This window comes from Dromiciops gliroides, chromosome 1 (genome assembly GCF_019393635.1).
Source record: "Dromiciops gliroides isolate mDroGli1 chromosome 1, mDroGli1.pri, whole genome shotgun sequence".
NCBI classification, from domain to species: Eukaryota; Metazoa; Chordata; class Mammalia; order Microbiotheria; family Microbiotheriidae; genus Dromiciops; species Dromiciops gliroides.
This window is the reverse complement of record NC_057861.1, coordinates 219,784,679-219,805,589: the sequence shown is the minus strand read 5'-3', so window position 1 is coordinate 219,805,589 and position 20,911 is coordinate 219,784,679. Positions and strand designations below refer to the sequence as shown.

The window sequence follows — 20,911 nt, the reverse complement described above, 5'->3', positions numbered from 1 at the left end:
TAAATGCTTAATAAACGTTTGTTGGTCAACTGATGGAGAGGAACTAGAATAGAAACCTAACAGCACAATATTCACATAATACCGAAACATTTCAGTTAATAAAAATAACAGAAATTCCTTACTTTAGCACCCATGTTTTTTTTTTCTGGATTCCCTTGAATTTGCATAAAAGGAAGAAGAAGCTATACAAAATGCAAACAGAGTTTTATTACTTATGAGATACTCCACAGGCATTTCCATACTGAAATTTCCATGATGAAACATTTACAGACAAGTCACAACAAAGCAGTTTCTTAAGTGTGGGCTTTCTCCTTTTTTGCTATGATACCTTTCTCATTACAGGGCAGGAATTTCTGCTGCCTAGCAATTAATGGACAGAAGAGGAGTTACAGTACTTCTTGTCCAATCAGAAGCCTTGCCTGGGTGGAGAAGCAGCATGCTAGATTATGGCAGGGGATAGAGCATTCAGACATGCCAAACCACCTTCAGGAATTCTGCCTCTGGCAAGGCCTTCATCACTCCCTGGAGAATCTCAAAACCTATGGGGTAATCATTTAAAACCCAGTGAAATCAACACTTGGTTACCAAACCTGTTTATGGGTCCCAACAAAATAGAAATAGGTCTAAAGGCTCTCTCAAGACCAGAAACTTGCTCACAAATCTAAGCGAACCTAATCAAGTGAACAAAAATCAAAGAATCAGAAATGTTTAGAGAAGAGACCACAATGGCCTGCTCCAAAATATTCCAAAAGAAAGACCCTAGATTATATGACAAGTCATCATCGACTTTTTTGAAGTCCTCCAGTAAGGGGAAACTCACTTCCTTTCCAGGTGGCCTATTCTATTTTTGGCTAGCTCTAAATTGTTAGGTTTTCTTGGCATCAAGCCTAAGTTTTCCTTCTTTGCCCCATAACTCCTAATTCTTCCCTCTGGGGCCAGGGAGAACAAGGCTAATCCCTCTTCCACATGACAACCCTTCAAATATTTGAACACAAATATCACATCACCCCAAATCCTTCTCCAGGCTAAATATCTCCAATTCTTTCAGTTATCTTCATATAACATGAATGCAAGTTCCTTCACCATCCTAGCTGCCCTCCTATGAATATTCTCTGGTTTATCAAGGTCCTTCTAAAACTATAGTGACCAAAACTAAACACAATACTCCAGATGTGTCTGACCAGGGCAGAATACAAAATGTCTAGTACCTCCTCATACCTATAAGATATGCCTCTTAATTTAGCCTAAAATGGTATTAGATTTTATTGGTTGCCACATCATACTACTGACTAATATTGAGTTTGCAGCCCACTAAAACCCCTAGATGTTTTATAACCAAACTGTTCTCTAGACATGCTTCAGCCATCTTGCACTTGTAAAGTTGTTGACTATTTGACATTTCTCCCATTGAATTTCATCTTCTTACATTCAGTACAATGCTCTAGCCCATCAAGATCTTCTTTGGATCCAGATTCTATCATGCAGTATGTTAATCTCCCTGCCAGTTGTATCCTATGCAAATGTGATGAGCATGCCATCTGTGCCTTTATGCAATTTTGAGGTAGCTCTCCTCTTTTCCATAGATCTTTCAAATCTTACTGGCAGTAGCTCAGCAATCACATCTGCTAGTTCTTTCAGTATCCAAGGATGTAGTGCATCTGGACTATATTCCTTGAATTCAAGGACAACTCGATATTTTCTTATTATCTCTCTGTTTACCTTTCTAGTGAATTGTGCCCTGTTACTTCCAAGGTAGAGGTCATTCTTCTTGGCAGAGACTATAGGAAGAAAACATCAAACTATAGTTTTAGAACAGCCTTCTAAACTTTAACCTTGTTAAAGGCTTCATGTTAGTAATAAAGCATCTGTGAAAACCACTGGATTTGGCTTTATTTCTTTTTTAATATCTTGAGTATGTATGTTTGTGTGTATGTATACACATACATATATAAAAATATAAACATGTTTTACTATTTTATGGAACACAGAAATCTTTCATGCATGGATATTTTCTATCAAAATAACAATTAAACCAGAAGTTCTCTCAAAAATTACAGGACATTTGCCCTAATACAAGTCATTGTTCTAATGTTATATTACAAATAATAAAGCACATTTTTCTTTTGTGTAATGTTTCATCTTGGAATGGTCATATAAAATTTTTAGACATGCAAAAGACTTTACAAAAAATTACAGTAGTATTATGTAGTACAACTGAATAATTTTGTCTACTTTTTTACAAATTAAACAAAATGATTCATTTTTATCTCAAACAATATAGACAACATTTAAATTTTTTAATTCTGCATTTTTCATTTGGAGAAAAAAATCACCATAGTTTAAGAATAACTATGGAATATAATGAACAGTTCGGGGTTTTTCCCCCACAAGGCCCTTATTAGAAAACAGTAGTATATAGGGGCAGCTAGATGGCGAAGTGGATAGAGCACCGGCCCTGGAGTCAGGAGTATCTGAGTTCAAATCCGGCCTCAGACACTTAACACTTACTAGCTGTGTGACCCTGGGCAAGTCACTTAACCCCAATTGCCTCACTAAAAAAAAAAGAAAAAAAGAAAAAAAAAAAGAAAACAGTAGTATGATAGATTTGAGAATTATCTGCATAGAGATGGGAACTCAATAGATGGGAGCCAATGTGAAGTGATATAAAGGGAGAAAAGAAGACCTAGGACAGTATCCTGAGGGATACCTAAATCAAAGGGAGTGATCTGGAAGAGGATCAAGCAAAGGAATCAGAGAATGAGTTGTCAGATAAGAGGGAAAACCGAGAGACAAAGGCTGCATAGAGGTCAAGGATTATGATGAGTAGCTTCCCGGAACTGAGTGGTTGGGGTATTTGGGGGAAAATCAATATGTATATATACTGAAGTACCCCAGTACAAGGGCAGGAGCTGAGGAGAGAAACATTTTAAGTCAGGTATCAAACTCAGAGGAAGGAAGGAGAGTGACCAATGGGTCTGTAGACAACTACCAAAATTTTGACTGGGTCGTAGATATGAATAGCATAAATCTTAAAAAGAAGAGAGGTTACTGAGTGATGGAGGAAGGGGGAGAGCCTGGAAGTGGCGTTGAGGAACAAGGAGTATTCCAACATGCCCTACTTGATCAGCAAGCTGAAAATGAAAGATGGTGAAGCCAGTACTGGCAAGAGTGGTCAGAGAGGCTGTGTCATCAGGAAGAAGCCAGTTTTCAGTAAGAACCAGTGAATAGGAGTGGGAGAGGAACACATTTAAGATAAAAGGAAGTTTGTTTCCTATGGAAGAGGCATTAGGCAGAGCTGAATGGAAGGGTTAGGTGGAGTTAAGATAAGACCTTGGGGTGGAAGGGTTGAGGGCAGTGTGAGAAATTATATGATGATCTATAGGAGTTCAGAGTTCATGAGATGTTCAGGTGAAAACAACTTCAAACATCCAGGTGTGAGGTGATAAGCACCTATTCCAGGGTGGTGGCAGTGTTAGAAGAGAGAAAGGAGCATATACATGATAGGAATTGATTAGACATGAAAGGTGAATGAGAATGAGGAGTTGAGGCTGACAGACAAGTTTCAAGCCTGATTGACTGGGACAATGGTAATACCCTTTGATGACAATAGGAAAGTGTAGGACAGGAAAGAGTTTGGGGGAAAAGATAATTTCAGCTTAAGATTTCTATGAGAAATCCAATTTGAGTTGTCCAATAGACAATTGGAGACAGGAGACTGAGAGGGTCAGGAGAGAGGTTATAAGTAGATCTGAGAATCATTTATATAAAGATAATAATTAAATCCATGAGAGTTGATGAGATCACTAAGTGAAATAATATAGAGGGAGATGAAGGCCCAAAACAGAACCTATGGTTATCAGGCTTAAGCTATATGAAGATCTAGCAAAGGAGACTAAGAAAGAAGTCAGACAAACAGGAAGAGATTTTAGTGTCACAAGAACCTAAAGAGATGAAAGTATCAAGAAGATGATGAACAGTGTCAAAGAGTAAAGAAAGGTCAAGTAGGAAGAGGATTGAAATACTGGCAGTTAAGAGATCATTGAAAGAGCAGTTTCAGATGAGTGATGTGTTTGGCAACCAGACAGCAGAGATTTAGGGAGAGGAGAGAGAGGGAAAGAGGAAGTGGGGAGAGAGAAGAAAGGAGGGAAAGATAGGAACCAAGAGAGAGCAGCAACAATTGTAGATGGCTTTCTCAAAGTTTAGCCACAAAAGGGAGTAGAGATATAGGATAATAGCAGGGATGTAGGAATTGAGTAAATTTTTTTAAGGATATGGAAGACAGGAATGTTTGTAGACAGCAGAGAAACAGCCAGATCAAATATTAGAGAATGACAATGATTGAGGAGACAAACTACTAGAGAAAACAGGACAGAATGGGATCATCTGTACATGTAAAGGCGTTTGCCTTGGCAAGGAAAAGGGCTACCTCTTCATGGAAGACAGGAGTGAAGGAGACAGTAGTAGAAGGCTTCTGATGTGAGATGAGGAAGAAGGCAGAAAAGGGAACTCTTAGCAAAGGACCTCAATTTTTTTCAGTGAAATGTGAGGCAAGATTCTCAGCTGAGGAGAGTTGAGGAACCATGAACACTGGAGGAGGGATGAAAACACTGGCACTGATCTGGATTGATGGAGGAAGTTCCTTAATGGGAACTCCCTACACCAGTGAAATCACAAGGCCAACATTTTTTTAAAGTATGCTTCAGCAAAATAATGGCAATGTATGTTTACTAAAGATTGAACTACTTCATGTGTCAGGAAATCCAAAATCTATTCTTAGCTCTACCATAGCCACAGTGTAGACAAGTCATTTTTACTAATTCTTAGATTCCCTATGAGTGAAAAGAGAGAATAATAAATAACTAGCCCCAGAATAATACTATTACAACTAATAAGGTCTGACTACAAAGCACTCCTCTCCTGGAGGAATATAATTATACATACAGAGGAGTGCATGTGAGTGTGAAAACAGGAGTGAAGCAGAAAAACAGGAATACTGTACAAGCAAACACAAAGTAGGCAAACACCTTAAATGAAATTCTGCAATCTAATCTAAAACACTTTCACAGTTCCCAAGTTTTCACTAGTCCGGATTACTAGAGACTGAACAATCTGAAATTCTAGAAGTCATCTACTCTCATTGCTTCTACTTCCTCTCCTCTTATTCACTTCTCAACCCTTTCCAATCTGGCTTCTGACCTCCACATTTAAATGGAATGGCTCTCCAGAGTTATCAATGATCTCTAAACTGTCACGATCTTTTCTCAATCTTTAGCCTTCTTGGCCTCTCTGCAGCATTTGATGCTGCTGACCACCCTCTCCTGTGGGACACTAAGATTCTCTGGCATTTCTTGACACTGCCCTCTCTTGGACCTCCTCCTTCCTGTCCGTCCGCTCCTCAGCATTCTTTGCTGGCTCATCATCCATCATACAGATAACGCACAGATTTATATATATATAGTCTTAGTCACTCTCTTTCACCACCAACTTCCTTTTGGACATTCAACTGGATAAATCACAGGCATCTCAAACTCAAAACATAATTCATTATCATACCCCTCAAACCCATCCCTCCTCTGAAACTCCCCTATTTCTATCCCAGATATCACTATCCTTGGAGTTACCTAGGTTTTTTTTTTGACTTCTCATTCTTCCTCATCCCTCATGATTATAAAATGTCTTATCATTTCTATAGCCACTTCTCTTGTATCTGGTCCCCTTTTCTTTACTCACAACCACACCCTAGTTCAGGCCTTAATTACCTCTTTCCTGGACTATTTCAATGGCCTTCTAACTAGTATTCCTGCCTGTCTCTTCCCACTCTAACCCATCCTCAACTCAGCTGCCAAAGTGATCTACCATGTCTCCGTCGGTCAGTCTCTCTCCTACACTCTTTCTCACACATACACACTCCATTAGGTCAAATCACTCCCTGGTGCCTCCATGATCAAATACTATCTTCTATTTGACAACTCAATCTCTTCACAACTTTCCAGATTTATTAAAAATTACTCCCTTGCAGTCCCCCAGTCCCTAACGCAGTACCCAACACATAGGAGGGGCTTAATAAATGCTTGACTGATTATTTTACCTAAAGTATCCCATTTGATACAAAAACAAAAAGTTAACTATGAGCCTAATTTTTTCCTGAGTTTTGTTTTTTAAAATAAATATCTAGGTAGGTGTTTCTTTCTCCCTTTTTTCCATATAGGCAATAGGGAGCAAAGGAAAAAAAGAATATGGTTAAGGCTTTAATGACTCTAATACCGTGAAATGGAAATAATTTCTAGGTAATCACTCTAATTTGTAAAAATAATCCAGACAATTGAGGGCATGCCCATTAAATGGGGAATGGCTGAACAAGTTGTAGTATATTAATATAATGGAATATTATTGTGCTAAAAGAAATGATGATCAAACAGATTTCAGAAAAACTTGGAAAGACTTAAGTGGACTGATGCTGAGTGAAGTGAATGGAACTATGAGAACATCATACACAGCAACAGCAAAACTGTGTGATGATCAGCTGTGATAGACTTAGCTCTTCTCAGCAATACAATGATCCAAGACAATTCCAATCCAGAGTTGGTGTGACTAAATTCCTATTAGTGTTTTAATATATGGACATGCCTGTCTTTTCATGTGGCAAAATGCACAAGAAAAAATATCATCTAAACGTCAAATTAAGTGATCCAGTAAAAAAAAAAATCTAGCTAATCATTGTAAAAGCACAGTACTAGGAAGATGGCTATCTAATAATAAACTTTTGGGGGGGCCAAAGCAACCCATGAAACAAAGAAAATTTAAAACAGCCTTAATTCTTACATATCCCTTTTCCCCTTCTGCTATGACAGTGACCATAAGGGAGGCCAAGGGTGCAAAGAAGCATACAGTTTTAGAACTGTCAACAAACCAATTTGATTGCTGGTCCTCTTAAAATAATATCCTTGTTATGACCAGTAAATTAACATACTCCTGAAGGAATCAAACTATATCCATTTTGACATTCTTGCTTTAAATTATACCAGAAGAAAAAAGAAAATAGAAGCTACAAAGAAAGATGGATCAGAGGTCCTTTTTGGAGAGGCAAGAAATTAGTAGAGGGCCTGACTTCTACCATATACCTATGAGGAACATTATTTTATGGGATTTTTGGTCATCATGTATTGTAGTACTTTGGGACAAAGACCATGAAAATAACTGCAACTTACTCCTCAACATCAGTTGCCAACAATAAAGCAATAGTGCAATTCTATTATGAACTTGATTATATTTTCCAACACATATCACATTCTGATACTATATGACTTCCATGTGATAGGAAAGGGGTAGAGGTAAGGATGGAGACAAATAGGTAGGAAAGTATATGGCTTAGGAGAAAGAAAGAAATGAGACCAAAGACTAGTAGGTTAAAAGAAACCTTAAGCTTCTAAATCATTGAACACTTTCTTCACAAAAAACAAGGGTAAGCATTGGACATGACTAGCACCAAATCGCACCACAAAAAAAAAAAAAAAGAAGAAAGAAAGAAAGAAAGAAAAAGAAATTCACCACATTTTAACAGACAGAAAAAGATATTACTGACCTTTACATTAAAGACACCAAGTAGCACAACATATGATCATTTAATGTAGAGATTGTTATTAAAAAGTTCTCTGCAGAATTTACCCCTTCAGCCCTAGCAACTGGTATTACGGTACAAGCTACAAATATTTTCATGACAGTCTTTTTTAGAAGCATTTAGCATTAATATCACAATACGTGATGACAAATACCCTATGAAATAAAGTTTGTCTTTGGCTATATGATAAAATCCACTCCTCTAACACCTTTCTTTCCCTCCCTGAGGAGTAACTGGGAGCTTAACCGTGGACTATCCTTCCATTTACCTAAAGTTGAAGTATAGCCTACTATTCAAAGATAGTTTACATTCTCTGAGCATAGTACCAAACACAAAGGAGGAAGGCAGTAATGTGCTAGGAGAAATGGGGAAGTTATCAAAGGATAACAGAAGTTTTTCTGTTAATAATAAACAAACAAAATGACCAAAATTAAATATTTCTTTGGAAATGAGTGCTTTCTCAAACTATATATTTGAAGAAATGGAAAAAATCTAAACATTTTCTTTTATTTCCTAATCATCCTGCTCCTCAGGGTAGGAAATAGCTACAGTGATGGCTGGTGTAGGGATTCAAGGGAATTCTGAATTACAACTGCTCTGTGGAAGCCATGGAACCCAGGAACTATCTTAGCTTGTGTCACTTCCTCCAACAGCTGTCTGTCAAAGAGAAAGTCTCAACAATGGCAGTGACTATGACCAGGATGGCCAACCAGGGACTGTAGCAGGTACACCATAGGCCTATTTAAAACTGGGAGGAAGGGGCAGCTAGATGGCACAGTGGATAGAGCACCAGCCCTGGAGTCAGGAGTACCTGAGTTCAAATCCGGCCTCAGACACTTAATATACACTTACTAGCTGTGTGACCCTGGGCAAGTCACTTAACCCGAATTGCCTCACTAAAAAAAAACCCCAAAAAAAAAAACAAAAAAAAAAAACTGGGAGGAAATGGAGCCCAAGATAACTGAGGTTTTTACTTTCCTCTTTAGCAATGAGGCACTGAGCAATATATGTTTCCTGGAGGGAAAAGGGATGACCTTTCAACTTGCCACTAAGCCCTCCATAACCCCAGGCATTGTCATCAACCTCGCCGAACTGCCCTTAGTGCTCCTAGACCTGAGTACCCACTCTGCCACTTTACCTAAGAACCACCAAACCTTCCCATCTTCCCTGCAACTAAATCCTTCTGTGTATGTGTATATTGTGTGTGTGTGTGTGTGTGTGTGTGTGTGTGTGTGTGTGTGTGTGTGTGTGTGTGTTGAAGGGGGTGGATATCCTCCTACTGCAAGGTCAGAAACTCAATTTTCTATTTGTATTGCTAGCATTTAGCACAGTGATCAGCACACAATAAGTGCCAATAAATGCTTTTTAAAAATTCATTCATTCATACATTCATTTTCCTAGGATGCTTATGCTTATTTTTTGGCTTAAGTTGACCATAAGATCAAGTTCCACCTTTCTTTCCCTTTCCTGAGTTACTGCCATCTATTCCTCCCCAAAGGGCTTATCCTATATCTGATCCCCAAAGGACCTTGCTTTTGGAAAGGAATCTGATAAGCCACTTGCTTTTAGCTGATAACAGCTTATTATGGTGATATCCTCCAGAGTGTTATCCGTATTGTACTCAACAGTTCTTAAAACTTAAGCCCTTAAACCTAAAAGAACCAATCTCTAATGGTGGCATTTCAGATATCAAGACAAGTCAGTGTCATATTAAAACATTTTGGGGCTAAGATAGGCTTCCTGTTAACCATATAAATCACATCAAACAATGGACACCTGCTCACCAATCTGTAAAACTAAAAGACCTATCTAATATTTCTAAATTCCACTTGACAAGTACTATGTCAGCTTCAAGAATGCCCTACAGGGCTTTGTTCTGGGTCCTCTTCCCTTCTCCCTGTTTCACTTGGTGATATCATCAGCTGTTATAGATTCAATTATCATCTCTATGCTAATGTGATTATCAAATTTAATTATCCAGCCCTACCCTCTCTTCTGACTTGCAGTTTCACATCTCCAACTGTCTACTGGACATCTTAAACTCGACCTGTCCAAAAAAACCACTATCATTCCCCAAAATTCCTCCAATCTTCCTAACACCCTATTACTGTCTAGGTTACTACTCTACCCCACTTACCCAGCTCAACAAACCAAGTGTCATTCTCCACTCCACGCTCTCACTTCCCATATCCAATCTGCTAACAAGGCTTATCAATTTTACCTTTGTAACATCTCTTGTACAGGATAGCCCTTTCTGTTCTCTGACACTGCCACCACAGGAGTACAACCCCTTATCACCTCACACCTAGACTATCATACAATAGTCTGCTGGTTGGTCTTCCCACTTCAAATCTCTCTCTACTCCAGTCCATCCTGCACTCAGAAGACAAAATTCTTCATAAAGAGCAGGTCTGACCGTGTCACTCCTGCACTACCCGCCTAGCTTTCCCCTCCAATAAACTCCTGTGTCTCCCTATCACCTCTAAGGTCAAGATAAAATCCTCCTATTTTACACCTGACCACATGTTCTTTGATCCAGTGACACGCTGCCTTCCTGGCTGTCCCTTGAATGAAAAACTCCATCTCTAGTCATTTTCACTGGCTGTCCCCTATGTCTCCTGGCTTCCTTCCCTGCCTTCCTTCTTCCCATCTTCTATAGGAAGAAGTCTTTCAAGATTTCCCTTACTTCTACTGCCTTCCTTCTGTTGATTATTTGCAATTCAGTCTGTATATATCTTGTCTGTATATAGTTGTTTACGTGTTTTCTCCACCATTAGACTGTGAATTCCTTTAGAACAAGAAGTGTCCTTTGCAGACTCATGATGGAAAATGCCCTCCACATCCAGAAAAAGAACTATGGAGTCTGAATGCAGATTGACGCATACTATTTTCACTTTTGTTGTTGTAGTTTTTGTTGTTGTTTCTTCTTTCTTTTGCTTTTTTCCCCTTTTGTTCTGATCCTTCTCTCACAACATGACTAATGTGGAAATGTGTTTAACATGATTGTAATGTATAACCTAAAGTCAGATTGCTTGCTGGCTTTGGAAGTGGGGAGGAAAGAGAGGGAAGGAGAAAGAAAAATTTGGAACTCAAAATCAAACATGAATGTTGAAAACCATCATTACCTGTAATTGAAAAAAATAAAACACTATTTTTTAAAAAGAAGTGTCTTTTGCCTTTTTTGGTATCCCCATTGATTAGCACAGTATCTGGCAAATGGAAGACACTTAATAAATGTTTATTGACTAGCTGACTTTAAGGCATTTTTTTGAAATTTCCCTTATGATGCCAAATATTATAACAACCTAATAAGTTGCAGGTATTAAATCTATTTACTAACTAAACAATTCTCAAAACCATAACATTTTATAATGAGCTCACTCCCTTCATATTTTTCCTTTCTTAAAAAAAAAGTTCTTAGCACATAAAAGTGTACAAATAAACCCGATGAAGTGCTCATGTGTTTACAAAACAAAGTTTTAATTTACGTAATTTATCTTCATCTATAACTATAGACAAACTACTACATATATGTTTTCTCATTTCCAAGGCTGTAGTGCCCTACATGCAGCAGGTGTTGCAAGAACCCTGGGAAAATAAATTATAGTTAGTATTATACCATATCCCCTTAAGCAAAGTGATCTCAATAATAAAATTTTCCTTTACATGAATCTTGCCTTTAAAAACATTATTAGTGAAAGTGAGGCTAGGGAAATGATGAGGAAAGGAAAAAAAAGAGAGAAATAGTACGTGTAAGGGTTGAGGCCAGGAGATATTAGGTTCACTAAAACCAGATTTAACATGTCTCCCAAGTCTAATCACAGAGAAAGGGCTTCCTGAGCAAAGGCATTTCCTTGATCCCAGAGATTTTGTTATCATATAAATTCTGGCTATAATTGAAATCAAGAATTTGAAGATGAGGGGGAAAAAACCTCTTATCAAGTATAAAGCAATAATAATGAAAATATGCTTGATGGAAAGCAATCTAAACTAGGAAGCAAGCAAGCAGGACTCCATTCAGTTCACTGTGTGATCTGAGGCAAGTAATTTGACTTCTTCAGGTTTCAGTTCTCCACATCTAAAATTAGGGGACTTATTTATTAGGCCAAAATATTCCAATCTATGAGTAAAAATGCTGTGTGCCTGACTAAAAAAAATACTATAAAATATGGTATTTTATTTTGATACTTAATCCCACTTCCCATTATCAAGGTTGCAATTACTAAAGCATTAATAATCTCAAAATTTTAAAGCCCCTCACTACCTTAAATTCATATCGGAAGCAACTTTTACATTTCTTACATTTCAATTAGTTATCACATCCCCATGATAAAGCATCAAGAGTAAAAAGTTTAAAATGTAATTATCTGAATCATTTACTCAATCAAACTACCAAAAAAATGCTAAAAAGTAATTGTGAAAAGGCAGGGGAGAGGGAAAGAATGCAAATGTGAAAATAAGATTTAATTTTTAAAAAGTAAATTGAGAGGGGGCAGCTAGGTGGCACAGTAGATAAAGCACCAGCTCTGGAGTCAGAAGGACCTGAGTTTTAAATCCGACCTCAGACACTTGACACTATCTGTATGACCCTGGCCAAGTCACTTAATCCTCATTGCCCCACCCCACCCCCAATGAAAGTAAATTAGGGAGACACTATACTAACATAGGGGGCTTAAAAATAGTATCATGTAAATACTTGATGCCAATTGAGCAGGATGAGAATTACTGCACATAAATCTTTATCAAAATGTAGAAATATTCTCAGAAAATGTACTCCATATTTTACTGCATTATGTAAGAAGACTGTAAATCTACAGAAAGAGCCATACAAAGTTCAAGTCTTTGCTCGGCTCTGGCTATGGCTAATAAAATGTTTGCACGAAATGCTTGCCTTTCTTCCCTGTTCCCAGAACTGCATGAAGAAATTGAGAAGGAAACCAGAGGAAATAGAAATAAGCACAAAATGAGCTGGTCAGATGGGGAAAAAAAACTGAGGAGCCAGGCATGTTTGGACAGAAAGGGAAGAAACAACACAGACATAAGGGAAAGAGGATGTGTAAAAAACTAGATTGGATTATTATAAAGTGATTTTTTAATTCTGCAAAAATCCGTAATTCATATATTACTTGATTCCAAGGACTGTGGATTTTCAGGTCCCATATCATCAAAGTGGGAAGAAAATATAATACTTGACATTTGGGCCATGTTTATGGTAGTCTGAACTAGAAACTTCTCAGTTTAACTGTAATTTTTGAGAATCAGTGTTCTATAGCAGATAGAAGATGGCCTAGCAATCAAGAAAACCTGGGTTCAAGTTCTGCCCCTGCCACATATTGGTTGTGTGACCTTGGGCAAGTCACTTAACTTCTCACTGCCCTCAAAGAGCAGGGGCCCTCTGCTAGATAAGAGGTAGAGGTAATTTCCTTACCAAGGGTCCCAGGCATAAATTCTATCAAAGGTCCATTCCAAAAAATTAAATATAAAAAAGATTTACAACTTCTGAAATCCTGATTATTAGTATTAACTACCTTAAAACTTATTTATTTATTTATTTGTTTGTTTGTTTTTAGGCAATTGAGGTTAAGTGACTTGCCCAGGGTCACACAGCTAGTAAGTGTCAAGTGTCTGAGGCCCCATTTGAACTCAGGTCCTCCTGACTCTAGGGCCGGTGCTCTATCCATTGTGCCACCTAGCTGCCCCCAAAACATTATTATATACAACTCACATAAATTATTCCATTGGCTTCAGGAAAATATGGAGTATATCTTTCCAGTTTAAGTTTGACAACTATGTCTCTCAGAAAGGGAATATCAAAATCATGACAGAATTTAACCTTAACACTTAAACACAATATCAAGCAGGATTGCCTCTACCAAGTATTGTGATGGGTGTTAGGTGTAGACAATATTTATGTTTGATAAAGAATTCCCACTCTCCAACTATTCATCTTAATAACAGAACACATATCAGGATATAAGAGCTCAAAAGATTTAGAAGGGGGTGAGCCAATATTAAATGTATTTCAAAACATTTTGGCCAACATTCTGCATACCTTTAAAACCAGAGGGACATTATTCTAAGGTGAATTTATTTCTCCAATATCAGCATGAACATTACAGACAAGGATAATTGATCACACCTTTTTTAAAAATTCCAAACATAGGGGGCAGCTAGGTGGCACAGTGGATAGAGCAACCGGCCCTGGAATCAGGAGGACCTGAGTTCAAATCTAGCCTGAGACACTTGACACTTGCTAGTTGTGTGACCTTGGGCAAGTCACTTAACCATCATTGCCCCGAAAAAAAATTTCCAAACAAAATCTGCATGTTCCCTATTAAAAAAAAAAATCCTCATTCCTTTATAAATGTGTACACAGACCTTCACTATTCATTTTAGGAAAACTTACTTTAAGATATTAAAGCTTGAAACTGCACTAAGACTTTTGGAACACACTTTTGGGAGGTAGTTGGTGGTACAATAGATAAAGTGTTAGGCTGGACTCAGGAAGACCTGTGTTCAAATTTCAAATTCACTAGTTCTGTGACCCTGAACAAGTTACTTGAACTCTGTTTGCCTCAGTTTCCTCAACCGTAAAATGGGGACAATAATGTCACCTACCTCACAGAGACATTTGTAAAAAGTGCTTAGCACAGTGCCTGGCATAACAGTAGGTTCTATATAAATGCTTACTCCCTTCTCTTCACCTTCCCTTTTAGATAATAATAACTAACACATAGCACACTGAGATTTGTAAAGTGCTCTACATATATTATCTCATTTGTTCCTCTTAACAACTCCAGGAAGCTACCACTATTACTCTGTTTACAAATTAGAAAACTGAGGCAAGAGAGGGTAAGTTACTTGCCATGGGTAATACAAGTAATAAGTAAATCCTGAAACAGGATTCAAACCAGCTCTTCCTCAATCAAGTGCTCTATTCACTACATCAAGCTGCCAATCAATCAAATCAAGAGAAATCTATACTTTAAAAAAAGGAAACCTATTACACAAATAAAATGCAGACAATTATTAAAGAAACTGACAACAGAGGTAAAATAATTTCAATCAGCAATTTTTTATGATGAGCATTTGCTCCTAAAAGTCTAATGAAACTCAATTTCTCAAATTTACAGTGATTTTATTAATGTTCTGTTAGGCCTCATAAAAATAAATTAATCCTTGTAACACTTCATGTTTGAAATATTACATGTTATGCTTCATTTATTGCAATATGTTTTAAATGGAGGTAAAAAAGGTTAGTTTGGTAACATAGTAGGCTACAGAAGTTACGTGCTCAGCACTGTGGGGCACACACAAAGGTTTAGACAATTCCTACTTTCAAGAAATTTAGATTTGAATCTTTCCCATACTACCCAATAGCTATGTAAGTTTTTTTTTAAACTACACTTACATGTGGACCTCAATTTCTTTCACTTTAATACCTATCACTCCTTGATCTGTATGTCCAGCCCTCTTCTATTTTGTTAGATCCAGTCCCTGATCACCAACTTCCTTTTAGACATCTCAAACTGGTCATCTTGGATATTCTACCTCCACAAGATCTCTCCCTACTCCCAGTTCCTCTCTACTCATAAAGCTATCACCTGACTTCAGGCCCTCTTCATCACTTGCTTGGACTACTGCAATGACAGCCTCCTAATTGGTTGCACTACCTCAAGTTTCTCCCCAACTCTAATCTCATCTCCACATATCTGACAAAGTTATTTCAACGAAGTGTAGGTCTGACCATATTATTCTCCTACTCAAACATGACTGGCTCCTGTTGTCTCTAGGACCCAATATCAATTCCTCTTGGCTATTAAAATTTTTCACAACCTGTCCCCAATCTACCTTTCCAGCCTCATTATAACGTTACTGCCCTTGCTTGAAGCACTCCATGATTTGGCCATGCTGACCTTCCTACTAGTCCTCATGCATGACACTCTCATCTCTGTGCCTTTGCAACAGCTGCCTTCCACATCTGTACAGTTCTCCCTCCATATCTCCACCCCTTAGAAGCTCTTATTTCCTTCAAGAATCAATTTAAGCACCATATTCTACCTGAAGCATTTTCTTTTCCCCCCAGTTCCTAGTGTCCTTTCTCTCAAAAATTCCTTGGTACATATGTTGTATTTACTTATATATATGTTGTCTCTTCCAACAAAATATAAATTCCTTAAGGGCAGGAACTTTTTAAATTTAGTTTTCCTAGTACCTGGCATAGAGTAGACATTTAGCCAGCGTATATTGATTGGTTTCTTTGTATAATGAGAACTATGGAGGAGTCTGCTTATCAAAGGTCCTAAGTCTTATATTACATAAATATTTGAGAAAACAAAATGTTTTAAATAGGTCATCTCAGAAGAATCACAGGTCTTTCATTCTTCCTTAGGTCAACTATTCCCCTGGTACTACAGGCAGGCTCAGTAAAATATGCCATTCTTTTTAGAATTCTGTTTTTATCATTTAATCATTTTTACTCTCACACATTCATACACATCTGGGCTCAACTTGACTTTTCTCTATTTTATTTCATATCTGTCTTATATTTTCCCATTCCACTGCTGGAAGCAATGATAGAATGCTAAAATACAAGTTCTGCCTCCTTCAAGTTATGTCTTTCAATATTTACAGATTTCCTTATGCTTATCATTAAAAACCCACCAATTTCCTATTCTTCTCTGTTACTGCATTTTATCTAAACTATCTGAATAGTTCTACTAGCTTTCATGCTTCAAACTAAATGCAATTCTCTAGGTGTTATTATCATTGCTAAAGGTAGAAGAGAACTATTGGCATGGACCATTAAAGTACCTGAGATACTGTTTCTTCTGCTGCGGTTTCCTATACCTTTTCCTGGGTGAGAAAAGAAGGAATGATGGTACTGACCCATAACACCTCATTTCTCCTATATTCTGACAGAGGGTATAAACAATATCCAGGTAAAAGAAATGGTACTGCCTCCAAGATTACACCAAGGACAGTGACCATAACATTTCATTTCAGTTCTGAACCACAGAAGAAAGCAAACTATACTAGGAATCAAGAAACATAATCTGGTCTCAGTTATACCAATAAATAATAACAAATTATCATCATTTCACATTTTTCTACCACTTAATTTACAAAACAGTCTTTCCCCAACAACTCTGTGGACTAGGTGGTTTAATTTATCATTATCACCATTTTAAGATGAAGAGAATGAGTTTTAGAAAGATTATAACATCCATAATCACATTACAAAGTATCAGATTCAGGTTTCTCAATTCCAACTCTATTGCTCTTTCCACTATTTCTAGTTGTGTGGCCTTAGGCAATCTCTCTGGATCTTAAGTTCCTCATCTGTAAAAATGATGAAGTTAGTCTACTCTATAAAGACTTTTCCAATTCTGGTATTCTATGCCTTATCTGATGTAATCTGACTAGTTACTAAAATTACCTTTTAAATAAAACACAATGTAGACATATTGCTGCTATGTTTAGGTGACATTTAAAGGCATTTTTAAAAGTAAAAACATTTAAAACAATGGATAACTGAAGAAAACATAATTCTATTTATCTCCTACCATGTAAGTACATATCCAGTACATAATCACTACAAGTTTTTTTTAATCTTTTTACTTGCATGATGGTATTTCCACCAATGTCAGAAGGAACAAAGTGCCCAAAGAAAAGATTACTTCTAAAAATTAAAACCAAACTTAATCTACTAATGAAATACCCCTTTACAGGTAGTGTCATATCCCCAAATCCCAAATCCTAATGATTTGAACATGGATGCCCACAAATACTCTAATATGTACTCCCTTAACAATTATCAACAGGTGCTTAAAAACAACCTAAATGGCTAAGAATTGGAGATCAAAGGAATGCCCATCAATTGGGGAATGGCTAAACAAGCTGTGGTATATGACGGTAATGGAATGTTATTGTGCTATAAGAAATGACAAGCAGGATGACTTCAGAAAGGCCTGGAAAGACATGCATGAAATGATATATAGTGAAGTGAGCAGAACCAAGAGAACACTGTGCACAGAGACAGCAATACTGTTTGAAGAATTGTGAATGACTTGACTACTCTGAACAATACAATGATCCAAGACAATCCCAAAGGACTATTGATGAAACATACTATCCACCTCCAAAGAAAGAACTGATATTGATGGAACAGACTGAAGAAGGCTATTTTTCACTTTCTTTCATTTTTTTTCCTTTTAATCAAGTTTTCTTGTATAAAATGACAAATATGGTAAAGTTTGACATAATCACACAAAAAAACCCTAGACTTTATTACTAAACTCAGCTAGTTTTCTCATAAATGTATGCCACGGTAATAGAGTAGTGGTTTTGCCAAAGTCAACCAAGCAAAACTCTGTGAAGGGCTCATCATCAATTCACTAATGGCAGAAAACAAAAACAAAACCATATTAATGTCCTCCTTATACATGGATAGTATATTGTCACACATCATAATCTCAATGAAGAAAAATAATTGGTTCCTAAGATCAGGTCACTAAATGAAAGACAAAATCTAGGAACTGTTGATAAAAATATCATTTATGAACTTGTCAACAAGAATAGTTTAAATATTGCTTAAGATTGAAAAATGGTACCAGGTAAAGAAATTTACAAAAACTTATACTTTAAAGCTGGGACCTTAATTTAGTTCAATCTAGTTTTACAGATAAAGAAACTAAGACTCAAAAGATCTAAATGACTTTCCCAAGATCACATACTTGAACTATAATCCCCAGCTCCATACTCCAATATACCACAAAGCCTCACAGACTAAGGAGTCTAAGATGTACACTTTTCAAAACCACTACTCTACTACCGTGGTGACCAAGCAGCTTTAAATAAACCCCTTTTTTTCCCTAATTATAATCCTAGACTCCTGTATGTTCCTTTATGATTTCTAACACACAATGTGAAAAAAACATGTTCTCCAGTTCTATAGCCTGCAACTAGGTTTTTAACAACCAGGGATTTAAAAGCAATAGGTACATAATAAACAAAAAGTGATTAACTTCCTGGCTGTATGACTTTGGAAATGCCACTTATCCTCTCAGTGGTCCAGGAAACTAAGAATTTAAATTACAGAAGTGCAGATCTCATTGGTAAAGGAAATTCCCTCAACCAATGAAATTCTAAATCCAGGGCCTTTTCTTCTCTCCTCTCCCCAAAATTATTATTTCGAATTTAAATTTTGGAAACAAAGTATAAATTTTTAACAAAGTGACAGGTGTAACATATCATCAACTTACTGATTTACTGAAGATTCTGAAGATTTTACAAATTAGCCAAGGCTCTGACACCCCCAAATTTACCTACTGTTATTAAAATTTTCACTCTGTAAATTCAGATTCATCATCTGGAACAAGTTTAATTTAAATGACAGAAAAAAACACTTATTTTTCTTACTTTTGGAAACACTACTTTGTGTTCTTATAGCATAATCAATCTGTCTTGCTTTTTAAATGGTCATTGTATTCTCTTCCTCCCAACTTTATCCTCAAAAAATTATCAATGCTAGTTTGGGAATTCTCTTCAGAGATCAGATCTCCTCTTAACATTCTAAAACTTAAAGAAAACGCTTTGAATTTTATTAAAACTATATTTTAAGATATATTTCTATGCACTTAGGTGCATTTTTCAAGTAGAAAGGGAACATGAACTGTTTTACTATTTTCGTCTATGAGGATAATAAATCTATTTTGCAATGCTTTATCACACCATGAATAACCAATGCTGAATGTTCTCAATGAGGTTACGTGCGGAGATGGCATGTAAATATAACAGGAAAATCTTATAAGAAAAAAAGGCCCAACCCACACAACCCCATAAACAAGCTGTGAACAGCTGTTGTATAAAGTTCAGAAAGAGTAAATGGTATCCGACAGCTACATATCTTTCGCTCCAACTGAAAATGAAAAGGTACCCAAAAAAACTCACCCCCAAACTCAATCACAACAGAGTGTGACAACTCCCACCTCCCCCCAGCCTTCTCAAGCAGTTCAGCTAGAGATGGGACAGTTCCCCTTGACAGCTCCTCTCTTTGTTTTGCTAGGCTCCCCCTCTCCTTTCCTCCCCCTCTCCTTCCCTCCCCCTCGTGATGCTGCTGACCTACATGGGAGCTAGCTCTGCATCAAGCAGGAGAGCAGCCCCAAAAGCCCAGAAGCCGCCGCTTTCTCCTCCCCGCACCCCAGGTCCCCGGGTCTGCCAGCTCCTCCCAGTGGGCGCGGGAGCCAGGCGGACCAGGGAATCAGGAGGGCAAAGAGAAGCCGCGGAGGGGGAGGGGCAGTTGTAGAGCCAGGTCACCCCCACTGATTCCCCAGCCCCCCAAGACCCCAAACAAGGGTTCTGTGATCCCGAAATCCTCTCTTTTGACGGATCTCAGGTCTGCGCCCTGGAAGAAGGGCTGCGATCGCCCGGAGAGGGGGGATGCGATCGACCGTGGGGTGGGGGCGCTTACCTGCGCCGGGGGGCGGCTCCCCGGGATCGCCCGGCCCGGGGGCCAGGGTGACGGTGCCATCTTTCCAGACGCGGATCTGCGCGGGCGCCTCCAGTCGGCGGCGGGGCGCGCGGCGGGGACGACTGCGCGGGTCTCGGGCGGCGGCCCGCAGGGAGCCGCAGCACTGGTAGCACACAGCCCACGCCTGCTCCTCGTTGATGGGCTGGTTGTAGAGGCGCAGGATCTCCTCCAGACTCAGCGAGTCCCGCGGACCCCCGCCATCCAGACCCCCCGCCGCCGCCGCCGGCGCCCCCGAGCCCGAGGCCGAGGAGCCCGACCCCCGCCGTTCGCCGCTTCCCCCGGGCACAGCCGCGGCCGCTCCGGAGTGAGCCATCCCTCCCGCAGCCGCCTCGTCCTCCTTCTCCCTCCTCGGCTTCGCCTCAGCCCAGGAGCATCTTCTCCTCCGCCCGCCGCCGCCTCCCCATCCCCGGAACCGCGGCCGCCGCTGCCGCCGCTCAGAGGCTCGAGCGCCTCGGGAGCTGCGCGCGCCGCCCGCCCCGACCGAGCGAGACGCAAGGAGAGACGCGGATACCCCGACCCCGCGAGCGCGAGGGGAGGGGGCGGCCGGGGGGAGGGGAGACCCCGGAAAAGGAGCCGGAGGATGCAGTCCCAGCCCGCCGCCGCCTCAGCGCCTATTGACAAGCGCCTCCGCAGCCCCGGAGCCAGCTCATAGCAACGCAATGGCGTCCGTCCCACCCTGCCTTCCCAACAGCCCCGCCCAGCCCCGCCCCCCGGCTCCCGGCTCCCGGCTCCCGGCTCCCGGCTCCGGGCTCGCGGGGGGC

The 20,911-nt window shown here is 39.1% G+C and overlaps 1 protein-coding gene across 3 annotated transcripts in view; it reads right to left on the bottom strand.

Moving 5' to 3' along the window:
• SPIRE1 (spire type actin nucleation factor 1) overlaps nt 1–20,586 on the bottom strand; it is a 217,435-nt gene extending 196,849 nt beyond the window's left edge. For 2 of the 3 annotated variants that reach the window (XM_043979869.1, XM_043979917.1), the window contains exon 1: nt 20,091–20,583. In XM_043979869.1, coding sequence (XP_043835804.1) covers nt 20,091–20,463 — 373 coding nt within the window. In that variant the 5' untranslated portion in view covers nt 20,464–20,583. Of the gene's footprint in view, nt 1–20,090 lie in introns of all 3 variants that reach the window. The other variant, XM_043979803.1, reaches the window with a different exon arrangement.
• Between the last annotated feature and the right edge of the window lie 325 nt (nt 20,587–20,911).